The sequence below is a fragment of the Bos grunniens genome, chromosome 28, assembly GCF_055505025.1.
Source record: "Bos grunniens cultivar Pamir isolate PY7600 chromosome 28, Bosgru_T2T1.0, whole genome shotgun sequence".
NCBI classification, from domain to species: Eukaryota; Metazoa; Chordata; class Mammalia; order Artiodactyla; family Bovidae; genus Bos; species Bos grunniens.
The window spans coordinates 3,549,787-3,573,347 of NC_141192.1; the positions used below are offsets into that span (position 1 = coordinate 3,549,787).

Here is a 23,561-nt window from a genome sequence, read left to right on the forward strand (position 1 = left end):
CATCTACTTTTGCTTTATTGACTATGTCAAATTCTTTGACTGTGTGGATCACAACAAACTGTGGAAAATTCTTAAAGAGATGGGAATACCAGACCACCTGACCTGCGTCTTGAGAAATCTGTATTCAGGTCAGGAAGCAACAGTTAGAACTGGACATGGAACAACAGACTGGTTCCAAATAGGGAAAGTAGTATATCAAAGTTGTATATTGTCACCCTGCTTATTTAACTTATATGCAGAGTACATCATGTGAAATGTCAGGCTGGGCGAAGCACAAGCTGGAATCAAGATTGCTGGAAGAAATATCAATAACCTCAGCTATGCAGATGACACCATCCTTATGGCAGAAAGCAAATAACTAAAGAGCTTCTTGATGAAAAAGTAGGCTTAAAGCTCAACATTCAGAAAACTAAGATCATGGCATCTGGTCCCATCACTTCATGGGAAATAGATGGGGAAACAGTGGAAACAGTGACAGACTTTATTTCTTGGGCTCCAAAATCACTACAGATGGTGACTGCAGCCATGAAATTAAAAGACCCTTGCTCCTTGGAAGAAAAGTTATGACCAACCTAGACAGCATATTAAAAAGCAGAGGCACTACTTTGCCAACAAAGGTCTGTCTAGTCAAGCCTACGGTTTTTTCAGTGGTCGTGTATGGATATGAGAGTTGGACTATAAAGAAAGCTGAGCACTGAAGAATTGATGCTTTTGAACTGTGGTGTTGGAGAAGACTCTTGAGAGTCCCTTGGACTGTGAGGAGATCCAACCAGTCCATCCTAAAGGAAATCAGTCCTGAATGTTCACTGGAAGGACTGATGCTAAAGCTGAAACTCCAATACTTTGGCCACCTGATGTGAAGAGCCGACTCACAATGAGGGCTTCCTTGGCGGCTCAGATGATAAACAATCTGCCTGCAATGCAGGAGACCAGGCTTTGATCCCTGGGTGAGGAAGATCCTCTGAAGAAGGGAATGGCTACCCATTCCGGTTTTCTTTCCTGGAGAATTTCATGGACAGAGGAGACTGGCAGGCCACAGTGGGGTCGTGATTATTGAATATTCAATACTGTTATTACTTCCTATTTTCTCTATCTCATATTTGATTGTTCAAAATTCTCAATTCTCAGTGTAATTTCTTTTAAAACATTTGTAGAAGTGCAGACAACCTACCAAGTAATTTTGAAAACTAGAATTTTTGAAGCCATAAATTTAACAGCCCCCTGAAGTATTTTATATTTAAGTTGGTTTAACTTTTACAGATATTTGTTTTCCCCGTGACCACAAAGAATTTCTTGTTTAAAGCTGGAAAGTCATCTGGTTCACAAAACAAACTTTGTAGCTTAAAAACACCCAGTCACTAATTAGGATTTCCATGTTCTGATGACCAGTCTCTTCCTCAACATAAATATCCTTTTTTATGGAAAAGTCATCATGGGAAGTAACATCACCAGCTGCTTGCCACAAACCCAGCATCTTACACAGAAAATGACTTGAGCTCTTCATGCTATGACTTAGGAAGCTAGTTTCAAATTAGCTTAATTACTAGAGGAAGCCAGAATGCTTCAGACAATTGCTAACATGTTTTGTCATCCTAAAGAGAGGTAGCCAAGGAAATAGGAAAAAAATGCCATTTTTACAATGAATATGATTTGTAGGTACATTGGCAGCCCGCCTGTGACAGAGACATCAATTCAGAAGATTATTCAATCACGAAAGCATTCATTGTGAAATAATGAACTTACCCATGCTAATAACTGTTCTTGGATATTAATAGTAGTTAAAAATGTCTGGAGAGAAATGCGCGAAGCCTGGGAGGATACAGCATTTGTAGGGCTCTCTTTAAAAACAAGGATGCAAATTTCCAAAAACAAACAAGGTTTTAAAGTGACTGCTCATGTAGAATGAGAAAATTAATCACCACAACTCTTGAATTGTAAAAGATCAACTACTGCAAAATCCCCAAAGTAAAAAAGTTAATATTCTTATTAATGAATTTCCGGATAAACTCTATAATTCTTTTTTTTCTCTTTCAATGTTTTGGTGGCACACACTTTGTACTTTTCCATAGGATGATACTTTTGTAATATCTTTTTTTCTAGAGAGAAGAGAAATCTAGCACATCTGATTGAAAGTTGTTTTTATTGTTGATGAGATCCATAAAACATGCAGCTTTGCGACAGACATTCTTGCTCTTTGAAGCGCCACTGCAGGTTTCTAGGCTACCAACACAGGAAAATCAAATAAATTTCATATTGTGTGATTCCCATCAAGAAAAGAAAAAGAAAAAAATGTGCACTGTATTGATAAGGCAGTATATGTACAATTACAAAGTACATTCCTGATAGGATAAAAATTCCACTTAATTCGATGTTTTTGAGAATTAAATTACAGGTTTTCATTTCTGATGATTGAAAATGTTTCCTGCAGACTGGCCTCTGGCTCTGCATTTCAAATCTTATTCCTCTCTAGGGCTGACGCCACATACTTCTGAGGCTGGTTATTGTAGGGCATAGTCAATTTTTACATGATTACGGGTCCTGTCTTTATGCTGAGATTTTGGGTGAGTTGGTCCAATGGAAGGAATATTCTGGGATGGCTGGCAATACACTGTTGCAGAAGAGACTGTAAATCACGTAAATAAATCCCATTAACTCTACATTGAAAGCAGCCCCATTCATTTCTGCTTCTCCTTAGCGGGGTCTGCTTCTCCATCGTGCAGTGTTATCTCTGGTGAGAAAAATAAGACTGAGTTCCAGTGGAAAGAAGAGTCAGTGATTTTAATTGATTGTGGTGAAAGCATCTTTCTTTCTACATTTTATAAAAACACAGGAAGCTGTTGCTGGGTCCCTTCCAGGAAATGACCTTCCCAAGTAGGGGTCTGGAGTTTCAACTTCCTTACCTGGGCACATCTGCCTCTGTCTGAGAGAATCTTATCCTGCAAAGATGTGTCAAGCCAAACAAATAAATGAGCCTGCAAAGGAACAACAATAAAATTACAAGGGAAGAAATATTTGAAATGATAAAACATGCTTTGAAACAAGCATGATGTTACAGAAACACCAAGTATTTTTATTCTGTAACAACACAGATGTAAATACACTTTTTGTGTTTGTGCTGAAAACCCTGAGATTCAAGTTACTCATCATCTTATTCATGGAGCAGTTTGCTTGTGTGAAAGTTGGCTTGAAGATATGGATTTCCCATTAAATGATGTTATCAAAGTGGGAAAAAAAAATCTAAACCACTACAGTCAAGACTATTTTCAGCTTCATGCCAAGAAATGAGATAGCAGTTCTCCTCTCTGGGGGGTTTAATACCTTAGGGCACTGGGGTCCGAAAGCACAATGGTTTGGCAAGAGTTTATGGTCTGAAAGAAAGATGTGGTGTATACGTGTGCACGTGTGAACAATTCTCTTTTTTTAGATTTGTTAAAGAAGAATTATTCAATTTTAGAAAATGACTTATCTAAGATTTTTAATACCTGAGTGAATTTAATATAAAATTGTCATGACTGTATATAAGCATATCAATGCATATTGACAAAGTAGATGGATTCTAAGCAAATATTCAACTTTGGAAAAGTATGGATAAAATGATCAGCCAGTGGAGTTTAGACATTATAATTTGAATACTGAGGAAAAAATTAGTGAGGATAGTTAGATAGCATCTATTAATGTTTGAGAAAATGCATTAAATATAAAATACTAGATATAATTCAGTTGAATTCAAAATCCATTCACATTAGTATAGATTCAACATTAATTTGTTAATAAAAGTAAAGGATATTTAGAGAATGCTTAAATTATCTGAAATTAGGTTAATGGTAAAAAAAAGTTTTTTAAAAGGGAAGTAATGAACAGTTGTCACCCTTTGTTAATATTTGATTGTGTGAATGGAGGTTCTTGGAATGGCAATTATCAAAAATTAAAAGGGATTAGCCTTAAAGACGGAGAAGGCAGTGGCACCCCAGTCCAGTACTCTTGCCTGGAAAATCCCATGGATGGAGGAGCCTGGTGGGCTGCAGTCCATGGGGTCGTGAAGAGTAAGACACGACTGAGCGACTTCACTTTCACTTTTCACTTTCATGCACTGGAGAAGGAAATGGCAACCCACTCCAGTGTTCTTGCCTGGAGAATCCCAGGGACGGGGAAGCCTGGTGGGCCGCTGTCTGTGAGGTCGCACAGAGTCAGACACGACTGAAGCGACTTAGCAGCAGCAGCAGCAGCCTTAAAGAAGTGCAGGAGTTTCAGAATGCCCTTTCAAGCATAAAACCTGTATTTATAAAGTTATCTTTATAGGAGCAAGCTCAAGGTTCTTATGAAATATCTAGAATAGAGATTTTATTTGGAAGTTATATATAAATTTGTATTTAATAGCATTTCTATTACTGTATATTTCATTGTTCTTATTAGAGTTATATATTGCAAACATTAAGGATCTTTTCCTGGAAGCTCGATATAGATAGCCCCAGATAGATATTCCTCTCCAGTTTATCTCAGTGAGCGGTACAAAAATTATCCCTTTGCGCATGGGCCTTGAAGGTATAAATGCGGAGGAAGTGTTTTTTGGTGATATGACCTCAGTTCCTGCTGCATTCTGAGGCGTCTCCGTCCGCTTCCTCATCTGTAGAATAAGGATAATGATGGGACTGCTCTCATTCTGTAGCTTCTAGGACGAAATGAATTAAGACACAGAGAGGATTTAGAACAGAACCTGGCACATAACAGCATGAAAACATGAGATTGCTGATGTGATTTTATCTTTTCTGTAAACCTGCTAGCTGAGATTTTGCCTTCCAAGCCCAGGAGTTCGGACAATGCAAACTATAAGTATATTCAGTGGCCTTTCCCGACGCACGTGGAGATTATGTTCACTTCTTGCTGAGGGAAATGCCTGTACTGAACTCACTTCATATTCTTTTCACCTAGCACAGTCCTTGGCAGATACCAATTGCTCAATAAAGAAACATTTGATTTATGAATGAAGGGGGAAAAAAAGAGGGGTTGTATTTAAACTAAGAAAAAATATTGGGCCATAGTCAGACAATGTCTGCCATACCCTTCTGGATGCCTACATTGGTATCCAGCTGACAGCTCCTGCATTTGGTTATTTTCTGGATAGTTATACTTCGATGGATGGGTGAGAATGGTCAGTGGATTGAAGTCTGCATTTGTTCCCCGCAGCGGAAGAAGTTCATCATCACAAGCGTCACTGGGAAAAAGCACACATTTGTCGCTGATTCAGTCAAGACCTGTAAATATCTGCTGGGCCTGTGCTGCGCCCAGCATGGGTTTAATGCTCAGATGAGTTCTCCTGGAGTTACGAGTGGTGAGTACACACTACGTTCTCAGCCTAAAGCTAGTTGGGCTTGAAGGCTGGGTGTATCCTGGTTACTGTTGAGCTCTCACCATTATTTCCTATTCATTTATAAAAGGGAGCAATATAATATAGTGCTTTCACCATTCATATTCCCAGAGTGGTCCCTGTGTGTGCGTCACCTGGGAGCCAGTTAGGAAGGCAGAGTCTCAGGCCCCTGAGTCAGAATCTGCCCTTGTGAAGACCCAGGTGATCTGGACGCAGATGAACCCCAGGCTTGGAATGTGGACCCTGGAGTCCAGCAGACTCAGAGATATGCCAGGTACTAGCTGCGTGACTGTGAACACTCACTTGCCTTTCTGGGCCTCGGTGTCCTCAACTGAGCAACTGCCCATCCAGCGGGTTCGTGCTGTGCCCCAACAGGACGTGCTGTTCTCACTCATCTAGAATGAACATCTGATGTTCATGGCTCCTCGTGACACGTTACGGAAGCTTCCTGCTTGTGGGGGTTTTGTTTGTTTTCAGTCACTCGGTCGTGTCCGATTCTCTGGGACCCCATAGACTGCAGCATGCCAAGGGGTTTTGTTTGGCACCAGTCAATTCACAGGGGAGCTGCGTCCCTGCATCCTGGCATCCTGGAGATCCTGGGGATCAAATAGGAAACAAAATTGTTGAGCATTCAGATGCAGAACCAAATACAGAAAATAAAAGTGGCCTATTATTTTCAGCAAAACCAAACAAATATATAAATATGTCTTTGAAGTCACAGACTAGCATTTCTATGATGTTTCCAGGGAGCTAGAAATAATGAATGTAAATTATGTTTTACCTGCTATTGCTAAAATAAAGTGTGAGACATCATCCGTATCTATTTTATTGCCTGATATCAATGAACATAAAATATTTATAAAGACTCCATGGGCTTACTAGCAAAATTAGTCCTTTTAAGCCTGTCTTGCTCATAATACACTGTTTTCTCAAACTACAGATTCGACCATAATAGGAATTTTGGGGAATCTAATATTTGCATGGCCTCTACTTGCCATGCTCTTCCAGGCTCAGACAACCAAGATAAGTCTGATTCTCCAAGAATAAGTTCAAGGACAATCTGCTCCTTGCAGTCCTTGCCAGTTAACCGCCTCTGTGCTCCCTTCCCAGATGGAGCTGACTGCTCCTCCTTTCGTGCAGGCTCCACCTTCTCACGCGTGGTGCTCAGCCCCTTTGATTTGTGGATGTGTCTGCCTCCACCTTTCAGTGAGCTGGGAGTTCCCAGAGGGTAGGGAGAGGGTCCCCGCCTTTACTGTTCCAACATGAAACAGAGGTGTATCAAGTGGGAGACGGTTAATATTAACACACGTTTTTTGAATGAATGGATGGATAATTGGTGTGGAAATACAACCATTTAATTCATTGTGCCTCTATTTTGATTTTATATTTGGTTTTCAGTTTCCAATATCATAAATAATATTGCAGCAAACATCAGTGGGAGAAAAACTTTTTTGTATCTTGTATTATTTGTTTAAGCTAGATTTCATTTAAATCTGGGACACAAAGGCAGGGGCAGTTTTAGGGCTTTTGCTGGTTTTCTGAGCACCATTCCCGTGCCCAGTATCACCGTGCCTGCTTCACTGCATCTTTGCTGGAAGACATATCATCATGTTTATCTCTGTTCATTTATGGGGAGAGATGATTCCTTGGTGTTGTTTCATTTGACATTTCTTTGACTGTTGGGAAGCTGGACGTTTTCCAAATGTTTCTTAGTCATTCTTCTGTGAATTGTCTCAACAAGCATATTACTTTATAGTTATATTTGATTCCCTGGGGTGAGAGAAAAATCACCGAGCTTCTACAAGTGCATAAATTCAGGATTAAATCAGAGAGAATCTGTCAGCATCGCAGAGGGGGACCACAGGCCTTTTCTCGTCCTTTCAGACAGTTGGCCGAAAGCTTCAGGGGTGCTTGTGGCCCTTCTGCAAGCTTGTGGCTGTCAGACTCCACAGACCTGCAGTGACCAGCCGCCGTCCTGCCCTAGTCCCCTTCTCCGATTCCTTGTGGCTTCCTCTCTGGCGCACCAATGCTCCCCATCTTCTGCTGGGGACAGAACTCTGCTGGGAATGCAGGCCCTTTGTGATCTTACTCCTCTGCTACCTTCTGGAGCCTTCCTCTCTTGGGCACACCTCTTCTTCCCATACCGCCAACCTCTGTACATAGGGTTCTTTGAAATCCCACAAAACCTTTTTGAGCTGAGTCCCTGTCATCACTTTCTTTCTCTACAGTGTCTCCCTGTGAGTATTAAATATCCACCATAATTAAGGCTAAGGTCACTGTCCCTTTAGACCTTGGCAATCGGAGGGGGCTGGAAATGCCTCAGATGAATCTCCCGTGCTGTTTTCATCTCCACGGCCTCGGTACATCCATTTTCTGGTATGGGCTATAAAGCCAGCTGAGTGAGTCCTGCTCTACCACCTACAAGCCCTGGGGACCTTGAGCAAATTGTCAACTCTCTCTTAGCCTCACTTTTCCTCATCTATAAAATGGGTATAATAATATCTAACCCACAGGGTTCTTGTGAGGATTAAGTGAGACAATACAGATAACATGCTTACCACTGTGCCTGGCATGTGACAAGCACACAGGACGGGTGGGCTGCTAGTGTGGATATCACTGCCATTGCTGCTGTATCATATTCAAATTGCGTTCAGTCTTCTTTTCTTCCTTGCCTGTTGTGTTCAGTCGCCAAGTCGTGTCTGACTCTTTTGTAGCCCCATCTGTCCATGGGACTTCCCAGGCAAGAATCCTGGAGTGGGTTGCAATTTCCTTCTCCATCTCCCTTGCCTGCTGTACGTGAATGATGGTGCTGAGTGCCTCCTAGACACAGAACGTTTCCCCAAAATATTTTTTAAAGGCTACCTTGGGACTTCTCTGGCAGTCCAGTGGTTACGATCCCTGCAGGTGGTGCAAGTTTGATCCTGGTCAGGGAATTAAGATCCCACATGCCATGTTGTGAGGCCAAAAAGAAAAAAAGAGCTACCTTTTTCAGTGGGTGCGGTACGGACAGTGAACCAGGCCCGCTGTGCGTTAGGGGGATTGTCTCCTAGAGGAAGTAAACGCTCACGGACAAGCTCTCACTGAAGGCACCTCACTGCTTTAGATATGAGTGCAGACACGCGCTCACACACACAGCTTGGAGCCACACCAGTGCCACGGGCTGAGCATTCTTTTCTTCTTGGTCGTAACAGGGTCGTGCCATCTGTTGATAGTCAGAACATAGTCATCATTTTCTTTTTTCAAATTACAAACTGGACTTTGTATAAATCCTAGTTAAGTTAAGGAATCTATCTATCAAATCCAGTTTCTTACGAACGAAGTGGTGAGAGTCACTCACATTCCTGGGCTCACGTTAGGGATTTCATCAAAACCATTTGTTACCTCTTTCTGTAAGAAGAGAGGGAGGGCGTTGTTAAAACTGGAAGACAACACATCTGATCTATTCATATTTCAGAAAATCGGATCTTAAATCTTATCAGTAAGGAAACTAAGCTGTGTAGAGATGAAAGATTGTGTTCCACAGGGCAGAGAGGAGTCTTGGGAGCTCAGGTAATCTGCAGACCTATTTGTTAACGTTTGGAGGATGGTTTGTAAAGGCAGCGAGCAGAACGGGTGGCGGCAGTTAATTTTACACCAGGCTCTGCTGGCGCTGTGACACTGCCATGAACTGTGCCTCAAAGTCCTTCAGCTGCCAGGGCATGGAGGGTATCCCGTCTCTTCCTACCTGTGTGTCTGAGTTTTCTTTCCTTAGTGAGTGCTAACTAGACAGACTTGGCATTCTCAGGGCTCATCACAGCAGCTCCACGAGCCAGCATGAGGAAAAATAGGTCCCTCGCTGCAGACAAAGTAAAGCCAGGACAGCACCTGGGGCCTGTGATGTGTTGCTGCCATGAGAGTGATGGAACCAGCATCATTCTTGTGGGTATTTATGTTTATCTGTTTCTGCCACATTTCAGACTCTGATAAGTGTGTGCAAATGGCCAGTCTGAGTCTTGCACACCTGGCCCAGTCCAACCAACTCACTTGGATTCAGAGACTGTCGAGCTCAGAAAATGCGCTGTTCATACCTGGGCTGGAGGATGCCGCGGGGGGCCTGCTGCGCAGGTCGCTGGATAACTTCACCATGGACACCAGCAAGGGGACAAGGGCCCAAGGACTCAGAGGCAGGTGGGTTTGACACGTCTGCTCTCTGGGCCTGAACCGCCGTGTACTTGGTGCTCTGGAGCAATCCCTACGTGAAGACCTTGTTTAAAGGAGGTCAGATGTCTCAGGGAAGTACGTGTTCATTGGGTAATTACCAGTTAATTCCACAGAGATTTCCCGAAGGCTGTCTGTGGGCCAAATCTATGCTAAACACTCTAAGGCCGATATCCCGTGTCTCCCTGCTATGCTGCTCTATCTTTTGGCGGAGAAAGAGCTAGGTGATGATACGAAATTGATGAGGACGAAATAAGCAAGTTGTAGTACCTTTTCGGGTTTGTCATGAACCAGGTACTGTTCTAAATACTGTATCCATCAAAGACTTTAGCCTTCACAACCCTACAGAGTAGTTTCTATTTTCTCCCATTTTGGGACTTGAACACACACAACTGGCCCTGGAATCTGCACTCCTAACTGCTACACTACTGCTGCTTTCTTTGTTGATGAATCACTTGTAATTTAATTTGCAAGGCAAAATAATGAGCTTATCAACATAACTCTACATTATAACACAATGATCCATAAATTTTAAACTAGCCTATCAGTTGGATTGCACTAACATGGTGCAATAAAAATAGCACAGATTCACAGGCAGCATGTGACGTTACAGGAGCAATGAAGATGTTACAGGAGCTGTTCTTTGGAATGAGTTATACATCTGTTTCAGCAAGAGGAAAGGGTGGTTGATTTGGATTGTGATGCATATATTATATCTTAAAGCAATTCATAGAAAATTATGGCTCCCAATCTGTTGATGCAAATATGCATCACCATATACTGCAAACCCAATCAGTAATGATGAAGCCAAGCTATCTATTACTGTGTGACGAACAACCCCAAAGCACAGTGGCTTAAAATAGCAAGCATCGCGTTATTCTATTTCACAATTTTCTGGGTTACAAATTTAAGGCAGGGCTTGGCTGGCTGATTCTTCTCCTCTTGACGGTACTCATCTGGACTGGTCTGAAGCCTCCAAGACTGTGTTATTTACATGCCCAGCCCACTGCTGGGGATGACTGGGACGGTGAGCTCAGCTCACCTGATAGATTAAAAGCTCAAAGAAGCCATGACTGACTCGAGGCCATCTGCGAATGCTTTGACTGCAAAATACCCTTCCAGTGACCTGCTAGTGAAAGGTTGTTGTTGAATCACGCGAATACACTGGGATTCTTGGCCCCCGGAGGAGAAGAATTCAATCTGGGGCCAGAGACGAGGCTTGATCGCTCAGAGCTTTTGTGTAATAAAGTTTTATTAAAGTATAAAGGAGATAGAGAAAGCTTCTGACATAGGCATCAGAAGGGAGCAGAAAGACTACCCGCTTGCTAGTGTTAACAACGAAGTTATATAATCCAAAGAATGTCTGGAGGTTGTAAAGACCTCCCATAATTTACATTTTAAGATAACAGAATTAGCCAGAAGGTTTAATCCAGAGACTGTCCTCAGGTAGGATACATTATTGCTATATAATCCTAAGGAATGTGGAGAAAGAAAAAAAGTTTGTCCTTTCTTCCTCCTTGAGAATTCCAGACCCCTCTCTCCTTGGGGACCCCTAGACTCCTTATCAACCTGCCTAGGAACTGACTCTCTCACTAGAGGACATGCCCATGAGGGGACTGGCAACATTGCATGGCAGCCGGCCTTCTCAATCGAAAGCTGAATCAGAGTCCTCAGTAATCTCCTCTACTTTTAGTTTATGAATGCCAGGTTTTCACAACCCTTAATGACTCACATCAGTCAGTCAGTCAGTTCAGTTGCTCAGTTGTGTTCGACTCTTTGTGACCCCATGAAACGCAGCACGCCAGGCCTCCCTGTCCATCACCAACTCCCGGAGTTTACCCAAACTCATGTCCATTGAGTCGGTGATGCCATTCAACCATCTCATCCTCTGTCATCCCCTTCTCCTCCTGCCTTCAATCTTTCCTAGCATCAGGGTCTTTTCAAATGAGTCAGCTCTTTGCATGAGGTGGCCAAAGTATTGAAGTTTCAGCTTCAACATCAGTCCTTCCAATGAACACCCAGGACTGATTTCCTATAGGATGGACTGGTTGGATCTCCTTGCAGTCCAAGGGACTCTCAAGAGTCTTCTCCAACACCACAGTTCAAAAGCATCAATTCTTCGATGCTCAGCTTTCTTTATAGTCCAACTCTTACATCCATACATGACCACAGGAAAAACCATAGCCTTGACTAGACGAACCTTTGTTGACAAAGTAATGTCTCTGCTTTTTAATATGCTGTCTAGGTTGGTCATAACTTTCCTTCCAAGGAGTAAGCATCTTTTAATTTCATGGCTGCAGTCACCATTTGCAATGATTTTGGAGCCCCCAAAAATAAAGTCTGCCACTGTTTCCACCGTTTCCCCATCTATTTGCTATGAACTGATAGGACCGGATGCCATGATCTTCGTTTTCTGAATGTTGAGCTTTAAGCCTACTTTTTCACTCTCCTTTTTCACTTTCATCAAGAGGCTCTTTAGTTTTTCTTCACTTTCTGCTGTAAGGATGGTGTCATCTGCATATCTGAGGTTATTAATACTTCTCCTGGCAATCTTGATTCCAGCTTGTGCTTCTTCCAGCCCAGTGTTTCTCATGATGTACTCTGCATATAAGTTAAATAAGCAGGGTGACAATATACAGCCTTGATGTACTGCTTTTCCTTTTTGGAACCAGTCTGTTGTTCCATGTCCAGTTCTAACTGTTGCTTCCTGACCTGCATACAGGTTTCTCAAGAGGCAGGTCAGGTGGTCTGGTATTCCCATCTCTTTCATCAGAGGTTACTGATAACTTTCCATGAAAAGGGAATAACCAGGTCAGCCTTTGATGGCATCTAGAGATCTGCTGACCGATAGAGCATGGGACCACCACACATACTCTGAATGGTGGGAAGTTGCCTCCCAGGGGCCTCTTGTCTAAACTTGTTGTCTTTCCCCACAGCCCCTGCCTTGGCCGAGAGCAGCTGGAGCGCCTCTGTTTGATTCAGAAGCCAACAACTTGTGACCCTCTCTCTAGGCAGCCTGCTCAGAGCATGCGCACAGGTACAGGCCAACCATCGGCCAAGCAGGGGTAAAGGAAACCTTACCCGTTAAGCTTGCTTTCAGTCTTTTGCCATCACTTCATTTTGCTTCTCCAACAATGTTCACAGCTTTTTTTTTGTTTTTCCATTAATCTCAAAAGTACTTATGGTTGAGAAGAGCCCTTATTGTCCACCTTTGGCTTGGGCTGGGCACATTGATCTGAAATGTGTGAGCACTGGCCAAGATTCTGAGCACTCTGGTCCAGTGTGAGGAATACCTGCCATGGAGAGGCATGGTTAGAAAAATGCTTCATTCATTTTTGTTACAACTCTTCATGCAGTCCCAGAATATCATCTCCCACTACTTACCAGAAAGGGGATTCCCTGGGGGCTCAGATGGTAAAGAATTTGCCCACAGTGCGGGGGACCTGGGCTCAATCCCTGGAAAATTCCCTGGAGAAGAAAATGGCAACCCACTCCAGTATTCTTGGCTGGAAAAGTCCATGGACTGAGGAGCCTGGTGGGCTACAATCCATGGGGTTGCAAAGAGTCAAACATGACTGAGCAACTAACACTTTCACTTTCTCTTATCAGAAAACATAATCAGGGCAGACGGCCTCCCTCTTCGTCATATATCCTCTAGGAAGGTCCCCAGTGGGACATAAAAGTTCCTGAGTTAGAGAAGATATTTGTGTTATGAAGATATTAATATACATATTGATAAATATTAATATGTATATTATTTGTGAGCATTAAGCCTGGGGGCTGAATCTGGAATACCACCAGGAGGCTCTTTACATGACCTGTGTGCCAGTCCTATTATGGTGCCCTGTGGGAGGGCGTGATGTGGAAATCTTTGAGGGGTGGGTTACCGTTTGGGGATTTGTCCATGTGCTCTGTGGTCAGAATTGGAATGCCCCTTAAGGCTCTGTCTTGAGTCCCCTGCAAGACCCAAGCTGGGGGCAAACTTGCAGGGTGCCTCCGCTGGACTTTGAGGCCACATCACGCCTGGTGGTGAGGGGCCAACAAGAGGAAGGCTTTGCTGTGTCATCTCTGCGCTCAACTTTAGTTCTGGCTTTCATCGTCAGCAGGGTTGTACAGGCTCAGTTGCTCAGCCGTTTCCAACTCTGTGTGACCCCATGGACTGTAGTCTTCCAGGCTCCACTGTTCATGGGATTATCCAGACAAAAATACTGGAGTGGGTCGCCATTTTCTCCTGCAGGGGATCTTCTCAGCCCAGGGATCAAACCTATGTCTCCTGCATCTCCTGCATCAGCAGGCAGATTCTTTACCATTGTACTCTCTGGGAAGCCCTGTCAGCAAAGTCACCTCTGCTCAAATTCTGTCTTATCCTAAGACCAGTGCAGAAAAAGAATAGCTGTAATAAGTCGTGCAGAACAAGCACATGGCCCACCCTGCCTTCCTCTGCTTTTGATGAGCCACCGCTGGCCCAGTGAGCTCATCCGGTATGTGCTCCGTGGTCGGTGCACAGTATTATGCACGTGCACACCCGTGTGTGTGTGAAATGCTGTTCACACCCTTTGCATTACCTCTCAGATAATTTTGGGAAAAAGCACAATGTGTGGCTTTATTTTCATATCTAGGATCACGAAATAACAGGAGAAGGAGCTTTATAGCTGAACCAGATGGAGAAATTGTGCATGTGACTCTGAGCCGGGACCCACACCGTGGTTTTGGTAAGAGGGCCCCCGGTAGAGGAGTCCCAGTCTCTCTCTCTCTGGGCAGAAAGGAAGTGTGTACCATCTTCCCTTTAGACTTTCCTACTCCCTTTTCCTGCCTGTCCTCTTCCAATTTGCCTTTTTTCAGTGATCACTTCTTTTTCTTCCCTTTAAATATCCCTAATGAGTAATGGGACTTTGGGGACAAAAGTTTCTTTTTAGATCCTATAAGATTTTGGAGTGTGTATCTTGAAAATCTAAGAACAAGGTAGAAAAACAATTTTTCACCTAACACCATATCTTAGTATATTGAAATTCTTAGTGATGGAGAAGAATAGACAATATTTTTCACCTCTTACAATTTACCACATTTGAAGACCCCTAAGAACCTTATTATAACCTTACAAGAAATAAGGCACTGAGAGAAAGTACTTGATTAAATATCATCTTTTTCTTATCTCTGATTATGTACTGGAGCAAAATCCATGTACATTGATGGGCTTTAGCTGTGCTTCTGAAAGGGAGACCATCTACTTTTCTCCATGCGTCATGGCAGAGTAGAAAGAGTTGTTTGAAGATCAGAGGGCCTAGGTACAAATATCAGCTGCATAATCTCAAGTAAATAACCCAACCTCTCTGAGCTGCAAAATCATCATCATATTCTTTAATATAATTGGACTACAGGTTTTGTGATTAATGAGGGGGAAGATGTAGGCAAAGTGGATCCTGGCATCTTTATATCTTCTATTATACCTGGGGGACCAGCTGAAAAAGCCAAAAAGATCAAACCAGGTATGTCTTTTTAAATTGCAAGAGATGCTGCTTTAAGGAATTGCACTTTTTCATTTTCTTGATGGGATGATTGAGATGTCTAATTCTTCCAGGAGGGCAGATCCTAGCCCTGAATCGCATCAGTCTGGAGGGCTTCACATTCGATATGGCTGTTAGAATGATTCAGAATTCTCCTGACAACATAGAGTTAATCATTTCTCAGTCAAAAGGTATGTCTTCATCTGCTTTCAGAAGCTGGAGAGTCTTCTTTATTCTCAGGCTTGCATCTTTACCTTCTGGGACTGGGATTTTAAGTCATGGAGGTCTTGTTCATTACTTTCCCCGTGGTAATGGCTTTGGCACAAATCAATAAACTCCACAATTTCAGGGCCAGCACAGGCTCTACCGTTGCTTGTCCTGCTGAACGGGAGAAGCCTGCCTTGGTTCTTTATCCGATGCAGCCATTGCGTGTTTCGGTGCCAGTTTTCTTGCATGACAGGGAGGATCTGCTTTCTGTCACCCAAGTCCTTATTGAAAGTGGCTGCTGCGGGGTTTCTGCATAGCTGGGGGCATAGGTGTGGCAATCAAAAGGGAAGGAGATGGGGGTGGGGGCTACTCACATAACAAGCATTCTGTTCTTACTTCACCAAGGCTTAGCGTGTTACAGATCAATCGAGTAAAGGTTTGTTTTTCTCCTTTTAAGATGTTTTTATTCATCCTTTAGATAACTATACGACTATCTACTATCAAAAAATGATATTACTATGTTTATCTGGGGCAGATTTGGTGGGGGCTTGATGGAAGTGATGGGGCGTATTAACATCTCTTTCCCTCCCAGTCACCTAGGCCCTCCACTGCTTTTTGGTTGGATGATCCTGTTTGCCAGCAGACTGCCTGCAAAGCAAGGCTCGCGCTCGAGGAGCTTTGTATAATTCCCTCTCATGCACAGCAACGCTTCAAGCCACACCAGCCAGCAGTGCTGGGTCCTGAATGTTGTTGCCCCTTTGCTGTGCCCACCGAAAAATCTCTCTCATTCCTGCACGTGTGCACACCATCCCCAGATGGCTTTCCTGGGGCCGCAGCCCCCCCGGGCCCAGCAGCTACGGGGAGTGGGAGAGGCGGCAAAGCTGGGGCCGCAGACGTATGCCTTTCACCCTGTGTTTAGAGCTGACCCAGGAGCCTGCCCAGCCCTTCCAAAATACCAGCCGCAGCTCACCGCTGTATTGGCTTTTGTATATTGTCACTGTCCTTCCCACATTACTTTAGCTGTCCTTGGTTTCCCTCTACACGTTCCACAGGAGGGACAGAAAGGAGAAATCAAATCATCCTTTTCTTAAATCGAGAAACATAATGCAAGTGAGCTGGAGTCATTTGTGTTAAGGGTGCCAGCTAGGATTGGAGGGTGGCACCCCAAATCTGTGAGGCTCAAAATCACAGTCTCACATTAGAACTTTAGATGATAGAGCAGCCACAGTGCCTCTGAGTTACACGCACTCTCATCCTGGGGACCTGTCACCTGTGAGTAACTGCCTGGTCACAGCTGGAGATCCTCGACACAGCTGCCGCCTTTGGAGGAAGATGTTTTCACAGAGACTCCAGCTGGTCACTGTGGGCAGAGGCTTGATCGCCAGGAGTTTCTATGTGATTGAGGTGCTACTGGGGGAGGTGCTCTGGATTGGAGGTCAGGAACAAGACAGGTATCATTCTCTCAGGAGAAGTCATCACCATCTACAGTAAAATGAGTTTTAATTACCCGTAGAAGGTCTCCTAGCTTGTATTTCCATTAGGCAGGACATACGTTGCACAGCTTGACATTTTAATACAATTGTAAGTCCTGTCCTCATCTCTTGTCGAGGGTACGGGAGAAAATGAACAGATGCTGCCAACGTTGCCCGAGGACTATGGCAGCAGAATCTGAATAAAATGGCCAGAAATAAGGCATTACCGAATGGTGGCTCCACCAGTCTCTACCGAATACCTTTAGGATTGAACAACTTCTAATCTAATTCATTAAATTAAGTTCATTCACTGGATTTGGGCACTTTCTTGGGTGGTAATGAGTCTGTATCAAAAGTCGTAAACTTACTTATGTGTCTATATATCCAGATTTAAAGAAAATCTAACTGTGTCCCTTCCTCGTATATACGGGGATCTAGTTGAATCACTGATACTAACGCATGAATAGTAAATACACATATCCAGGTTCTTGGTACCAAGTACTAAGCTGTAATCTCTCTCTCCCCCCCTCTCTCCATATATAAACATCTTTCTCTGTATGTAATCTCTAAGCCTCACCAACCCTGTGAAGTGGTTGATATTATTTCTATTTTAGATAGAAGGAAGTCAAGGTCCAGAAATGGGAATCACCTTGCCCAGGGTTTTGCCTATTGGTTCTTCAGGTTCTTTCCTCTGCTGTATGTCAGCTCACGGGTAAGACATGGGGTAAAAGGCAATCAGTGGCCCAGTCTTCACCAGAAAGGAGTCCACCATCAGTTAGTGCAAAGCTGCTCCCAGTGACTGGACACTTTGGTCTTTGGATCATAGGGTGATTACAGGTGCAATCAGCAGGGACCCTGGAAGAGGCCAGCTTTAAGAGTGCATGCTGGTTATGGGGTCTTGGGCAAGATTTAATCCTTTTCACTTTGCTTTTTTATGTTTGAGCTGGGGTCACACCTTCCTGGCGGGCATGTAAAACAGATGGAAAGATATATATATACGTGTGTGTTTGGTGCTCATCCCATGACAAGAGCTTAGTTAGGGGGAACTGCCATTATAGCTGTCCGTTGCTCCTGCGTTTTCATAATTGGGTCACACGAGCTCTATCTAAGCTTCTAGAGCACATCCAGAATCCTCCCTTCCTCTACTCTGAATGCATCATGTTTTGTGAGGTGCTAAACTCACCTGGCTCCCAGCTGCTATGAAAGACCTCTCCATCACTGGAGGAAAACACGGTGCCCCACATAGAAATGCCACTGAGACACCAGCCTTTTTCCAGGCTGTCAATTTCCTCTTGGCTTGTTTTTCTAGGTGTTTGTGGCAATACCTCAAGCGAGGAGAAGAACAGCACAGCCAATTCAGGGGTATGCTCTACAGACAGCCTGAGCAATGGGCACCAGGGAAGTCTTTCATCACACACACAAGACCGGGAGAGAAATATCGAAGAACTGGAAATGGCTCAGACTCAGAGCGTAATGCCCGGGTTGAGCCCTCAGCTGTCTGCTCTGCCGTTAAAGGTAATCATCCTCTTGCTTCACTCTAGAGCCCGGAGTAAAGAGAACAGGCTGTGGAGCCCAGCAGCCTTGGCTCAAAAGTTCTTCTTTGTTCTCTATTTGCCACATCAGGCGGATAGAGGTTACTTAACTTCTCTGACCCTCAGTTTTCTCATCTTCAAAATGGAAATAAATGCTCACAGTACATGGTTATTGAGAAAAATGTAAAAGGCAAAAGGGAAAACTTCGCGTGGAGTGCCGGGGCTCAGTGTTCAAGGTTTCAGTGGCCCCGGCCACTAATTAAAACGGCGGCTGGTAATGACTGGCTGCTGCTGCGGCCAATGCAGGGACAATCAGACCTCTCGCATTGTTGGCCTCTAGTTGGCCCTCAGGCTGCAACTCATTGGCTTTGCTCTTGACAGCACACCAAGGAGGAAGAAGAGAAAGGCTGGCTTCGGGGTGCAGAGAACTGTCTGCCTTAGATCCTGGGCCACCACCCTCCAGCTGTGTTTCACTGATGGAAAGGGCTCCTTGCCCCACAGATCTCTTTCCCTTTTGCTCTGGGCCCCATGGAGCGCTGTCAGCTGTGTGTCTTCTGGCTCACTCCGCCTCAAAGCCCTGCGTCCAGAATGAACCTCTGTTCTCCTTTATCTCACCGTGACCCCAGTTTTGTGGATTTTCCACATCGAGCAATTCTGTCACTAATGGGCTGGAATTAGCACCAGATCCCACAGGTGAAGGACTAGGTCCTTGAAACGGCTCCACTTCAGACCACAGTCGAGTCGTTGGTCCCAGGTTACCCACACTCCTGTCCGATGCGGCTGCAAACTGGAGTTCTCTGTAACCACCTCCTTGGGTTTGTTAATTTCCTAGAACAACTCACAGAACCCAGGAAAAGAGTTTCATTCAGAAACGGTTCAGTTTCAAATGGAAATCAGCCATTGCTGATTTACTGTAAAGGATGTTTTTAATGGAAACAGGCACATGAAGAGATGCACAGGATGGAGTCTAGAAGGGTCCTGAGAGCGCGATCTTCTCCCTCTGGAGTGCGGGTGTGCCATACTTCCTGCGTAGATGCGTTTATCAACACAGCAGCTATGAATCCCATACTTTTAAAATATTTATGGAGGCTTCAGCACACAGACATGATGGATCTTTAGCTCAACCTCCAGCTCCTCTTGCCTCCCCAGAGCATGGGGAGTTGGGTGGAGTGGAAAGTTCCAAGCTTCTAATCATGGTTTGATTTTCTGGTCACCAGTCCCCATCCTGAAACTGTACAGGAAGTCAGAGTCCACTCTTTAGAACCAAAGACATTCTCCTCACCCAGAAAATTCCAAGGGATTTGAGAGTTCTGTGTCAGGAACTAAAGTCAAAGACCAAATATTAGTATCAAGATTTTTTTTTTTTAGCTTACTTCAGCCTATTTATTTTCTATGTGCTAATTGTATTTTCTGACAAGGCAGACCAAGAAGAAGCTAGGTCAAGGAGGCAGATACGACAAAAGGCTGGGAGTATGTGGCCCCATCTTGGCACAGCTCATTGGAAGATCCTTCCCCATTAGAAGTGTTCGATATGGGCATGCGTGTCTCATCACTGCCACCTCCCCAACTTTTACAGTACCTGGCATATAGTGGGTGCTCAATTAAGGTTATGATTGGAAGGATGACTTAACATATCATGTGTCACAGCACTGAGCAGAATGCCTGGGATGAGGTCGATGATTTTCTCTTCTGTCCTTCCCTCATGCATTCACTCACTGTAGAGTAGAGACCCATGCAGCTACTCTCGCTAGACATGGCTGAAGATCCTCCCGAGGTTTTCTTCTGCTGGGGCAGCTACTATGTGTCTGGTATCCAGCATGCCCTCACTTGAATGGTGTCGTGTGTAGGAAGTGTCTGAATGACTTCAGTTCTCATAACAATATTTGCATCTCAAGTAGAAACAGAAGGGAATCGATTGAGTCCTTGTTAGGCGTCAGGCATCATTCATACTCACTGTTAGAAGGAGATCGCTCATTCCAGTCCTGTGGATTGGGAAACAAGGCTGGAGTGACCAGGAGACAAGTCCTGGAATACAAGGAATCCTCTGTTGGCCCAACCCTGAAACTTATGATTATTTTAGTGTGCAATTTTTTTTCTCTATCTCCTGAGAGTGAGGGAGAGGTAAGAGATGCCATCTGCTCAGGCAGGGCCCGTGCCTTCACACCTTCTCTCCTTCTGTTTGTTTGTGCAGGGTGCTGGTTCTTCCTGTCCTCCATCACCTTCAGAAACCAATGCCAGCGAAATTTACTTTGTGGAGCTGGTTAAAGAAGATGGGACACTTGGATTCAGCGTGACTGTAAGAATTTCTAAGAGTTTGAAAAGTAAATAGTTGAAAGATGTTCATCTGGAGCCTTGGTGGGCATTACACTCATATGCCAGTCTCTAATAACCCAGTGCCCATTGGGTACAAGCAGCACGCCAGAAGTGATGAACCAAGGAAATCTGTGGGGGCCTCAGTGAGGAATGGGAGTTGTAGGTGAAACTGGAGGACTAATGACAAGCTTGGGATGAGCAGACACTCCAAGGAGCATGGTTGGAATTAAGGTTACACTGGACAATAAGGAGAGGGTGGCAGGGTGGGGATTCAGGGACACAAGCCGAAGATGGGTGGGGTTGTCTCCAGTCATCCACAGCAGGGACACAGCGGGGCCTCAAGCTCCCATGTCCAAGGCCAGGACAAAGTCAGATTGGCAAGACTTCTATTCAGCATGGACACTGCATTTGATTCTGGAGCTCCATCTGGCGGACCCTGGAGGAGTGAGGATAAAAATTGTACATAGATGATATAACCCCACTGAATCTTTATACGTGTGTACATACATGCATGGAAAAACTAGAAGAAAAAGGGTTAGGTCTTTGTCTAGTGATGGTATGGACCTTAGTGATCTATTGTTAAGTTAAAAAAACAGTAAACTGCAGAACGCTGTGTAGTTGAATTCTACCTTTGCATACACAGATCAACACATGAGTGTGTGGGACAGGCCAGGCACCAGCCTTTTGGATCATAGCTGTATCCACCTTTGCTGGTCTCTGCTTATGGAGACACAAAGTGGAGCATTGATATGATTCATTTCTGAGCATCTGCCATGGGCCAGTGCTGGGCTGGACACAGCACAACTCTCTTATCCAGCTCATATTGTTATACTTCTTATGAGCATCTCACCTTCCTGCTCAGGGGATAATATAGCCTAAACGAACAAGTGAATATATAAGATGGTGTCACATAAATAGGACGTGATAGGTAGAGTTGCACTGCAGATGGGGGTTCTCTGAGTCAGGGAGGTTGGGGAAGCCCCTTTAGGAGGGGAGCAAATGGCTGGTGAGTTTTTTTTTTTATTGTATTTTCCAGGGAGGAATTAACACAAGTGTATTCTGTGGAGGTATTTACGTGAAATCCATCGTTCCTGGAGGGCCAGCTGCCAAAGAAGGGCGGATCCTGCAGGGTGAGGGATGGGCTCTGCATTCTGTGGTGTGAGGATCCCTGGCCTGGGGGTTGCAGCCTGCAAGGCTTGCCCAACTCTCACTCTTTCTCCTGTACAAATGATTGTCTCTCTAGCTCTCAGCCTCTTCACCTGGAAAAGCCCACCTACCTGACATGTAACATGGGGCTCAAAATACTTGGGAAACAGGTGATTTAAAAATATGAGATTTTAAAATAAGCTTGTGGCCATTTGGCTTTCATGGGAGTAGTGCTCCAGCAAGCCTCCTATCTGCCCTTCCTCAAGCCCATTGCTCTGAAGGAAGGGGGAGAGTTTTCACTGCTCTCCAAAATGGCCAGAATGGAGCTAAAAAATGCACTGAGATCTTACCTACATACATTTCCACTAGAATTTCAGTGTCCCTGGCATCAACTGGGTCTCCCTGACCTTTTTTTGAAATAAAAAATGTCCTGGAGATATGAATGTTACTTGTAAGAGACTTGCAAAAACTTTCAAAAATAGTCTCATGGGAAGTTGAGAAAAGGACAAGGCCGTGCTTGTTAATTGGCTTAACTACGCTGAGCCAATGACAGAAGTTTCTGGACCACTGAGTGTGGAGGTGTTCATAGGGGCCAGTACTCAGGCCTAGTCGGGGCTCCTCCCAGCTTCCTCCTTGAGGCTGCATGGAGAGGTGCTGGGCAGGGTCTCCCAAGTCCTTCCTGCAGCTTGAGGAGCTCGGGGACATGACATCTTCCCCTCCCAGGTGACCGGCTCTTGCAGGTGGATGGAGTGAGTCTGTGCGGCCTCACCCACAAGCAGGCCGTGCAGTGCCTCAAGGGCTCTGGACAGGTGAGTGCAACATTACTGGTTACTGGGGAGCTTCCCATCCCTCCAGAGATTTCCTGGCAACATCGGAAGCTGCAGTTACCTCTGGGTGCGAGAGGGGTAGGCAGGAAACAAATGCGACTTTCTTTTCTGTTTGCTTTTTTTTCCTTTCACATCTACCTTTTAGCTGCACTTTTCCCTGGAGGTGTCAAAGTCAGGAGGGAAGCAGGCAGATGTTCCCAGGCAGGGAAGCTCACCTCCCACAGAGAGCCCTGAAAATCTTACTGTCACTTGCCTAGAGTCTGGAATCAGACAGTTGGACTGAGCTGATGAAGTGAAGGGGTTTCTCCTGCCTGGCTCCGGCCATCCTCTCATACCCTCAGCTCCAGCCGTAGCTGGCCAATGCCTCCATCTGCTCTCAGGGCCTCTCAGCACTGGTCTTGGCATGCACTGACACCCCAGCACACCCCAAGTTCGTGACAGTCCCATCATCTTTTGTAATTATAGGACACACTGTCCTGGGGGTCCTTTAACAACAATGACGTAGAAATCAGGATGCACAGAGCATTAACTTCAAAGTTCTCTTTCTGTGCAGTATCCAGGCAGCATCTGGATGTTGTTGTTCTCTGTCCCATCCTCCACCTGGGAGTGGGAGGTTCTGCTTGCCACAGTGTCCTAAGCCAGAGAGCTGGGGTCTCCCTCTTGGCAACTGAGCAATTGGCAGAAATGCAGAGAACCCCTAGGACCCCCTCTGGCAAATAGAGGCAAGGAAGGGCCTCCTTTTGCTTCCTTGCCCAAAGCATTCTTCTAGTTTGTGGTGAGATTTACTTGTCTTGGTGACCGTGGTTGACATATCTTGAAAACAGAGTCATCATTTATTAGTATTCTGTATTCTTTGGAACTTTGCTAATGGGCGTGCTCAGAGAATGTATTTGGCCAACCTACTAGCGGTGATGACAGGTAGCAACTGTCACTCTGGGGTCACAGGCTTGGTGCTGAATGACCATTGCTGCAGGAGGATGTTGGCAGGGTTGGGTTCC

The 23,561-nt window shown here is 44.6% G+C and overlaps 1 protein-coding gene across 6 annotated transcripts in view; it reads left to right on the top strand.

The window, feature by feature from the left end:
- Positions 1–23,561, top strand: part of FRMPD2 (FERM and PDZ domain containing 2) — a 99,603-nt gene that overhangs the window by 59,781 nt on the left and 16,261 nt on the right. For all 6 annotated transcript variants that reach the window (XR_015156613.1, XR_015156614.1, XM_086381274.1 and 3 more), the window contains 10 exons: positions 5,185–5,329; positions 9,322–9,532; positions 12,499–12,599; positions 14,182–14,274; positions 14,941–15,048; positions 15,141–15,257; positions 18,055–18,260; positions 20,469–20,573; positions 21,627–21,720; positions 22,460–22,545. Coding sequence is in view for 4 of the 6 variants with exons in the window: in XM_086381274.1 (XP_086237400.1) it covers positions 5,185–5,329; positions 9,322–9,532; positions 12,499–12,599; positions 14,182–14,274; positions 14,941–15,048; positions 15,141–15,257; positions 18,055–18,260; positions 20,469–20,573; positions 21,627–21,720; positions 22,460–22,545 (1,266 nt within the window). In the remaining 2 variants the exon portion in view is untranslated. The remainder of the gene's footprint in view (positions 1–5,184; positions 5,330–9,321; positions 9,533–12,498; positions 12,600–14,181; positions 14,275–14,940; positions 15,049–15,140; positions 15,258–18,054; positions 18,261–20,468; positions 20,574–21,626; positions 21,721–22,459; positions 22,546–23,561) is intronic.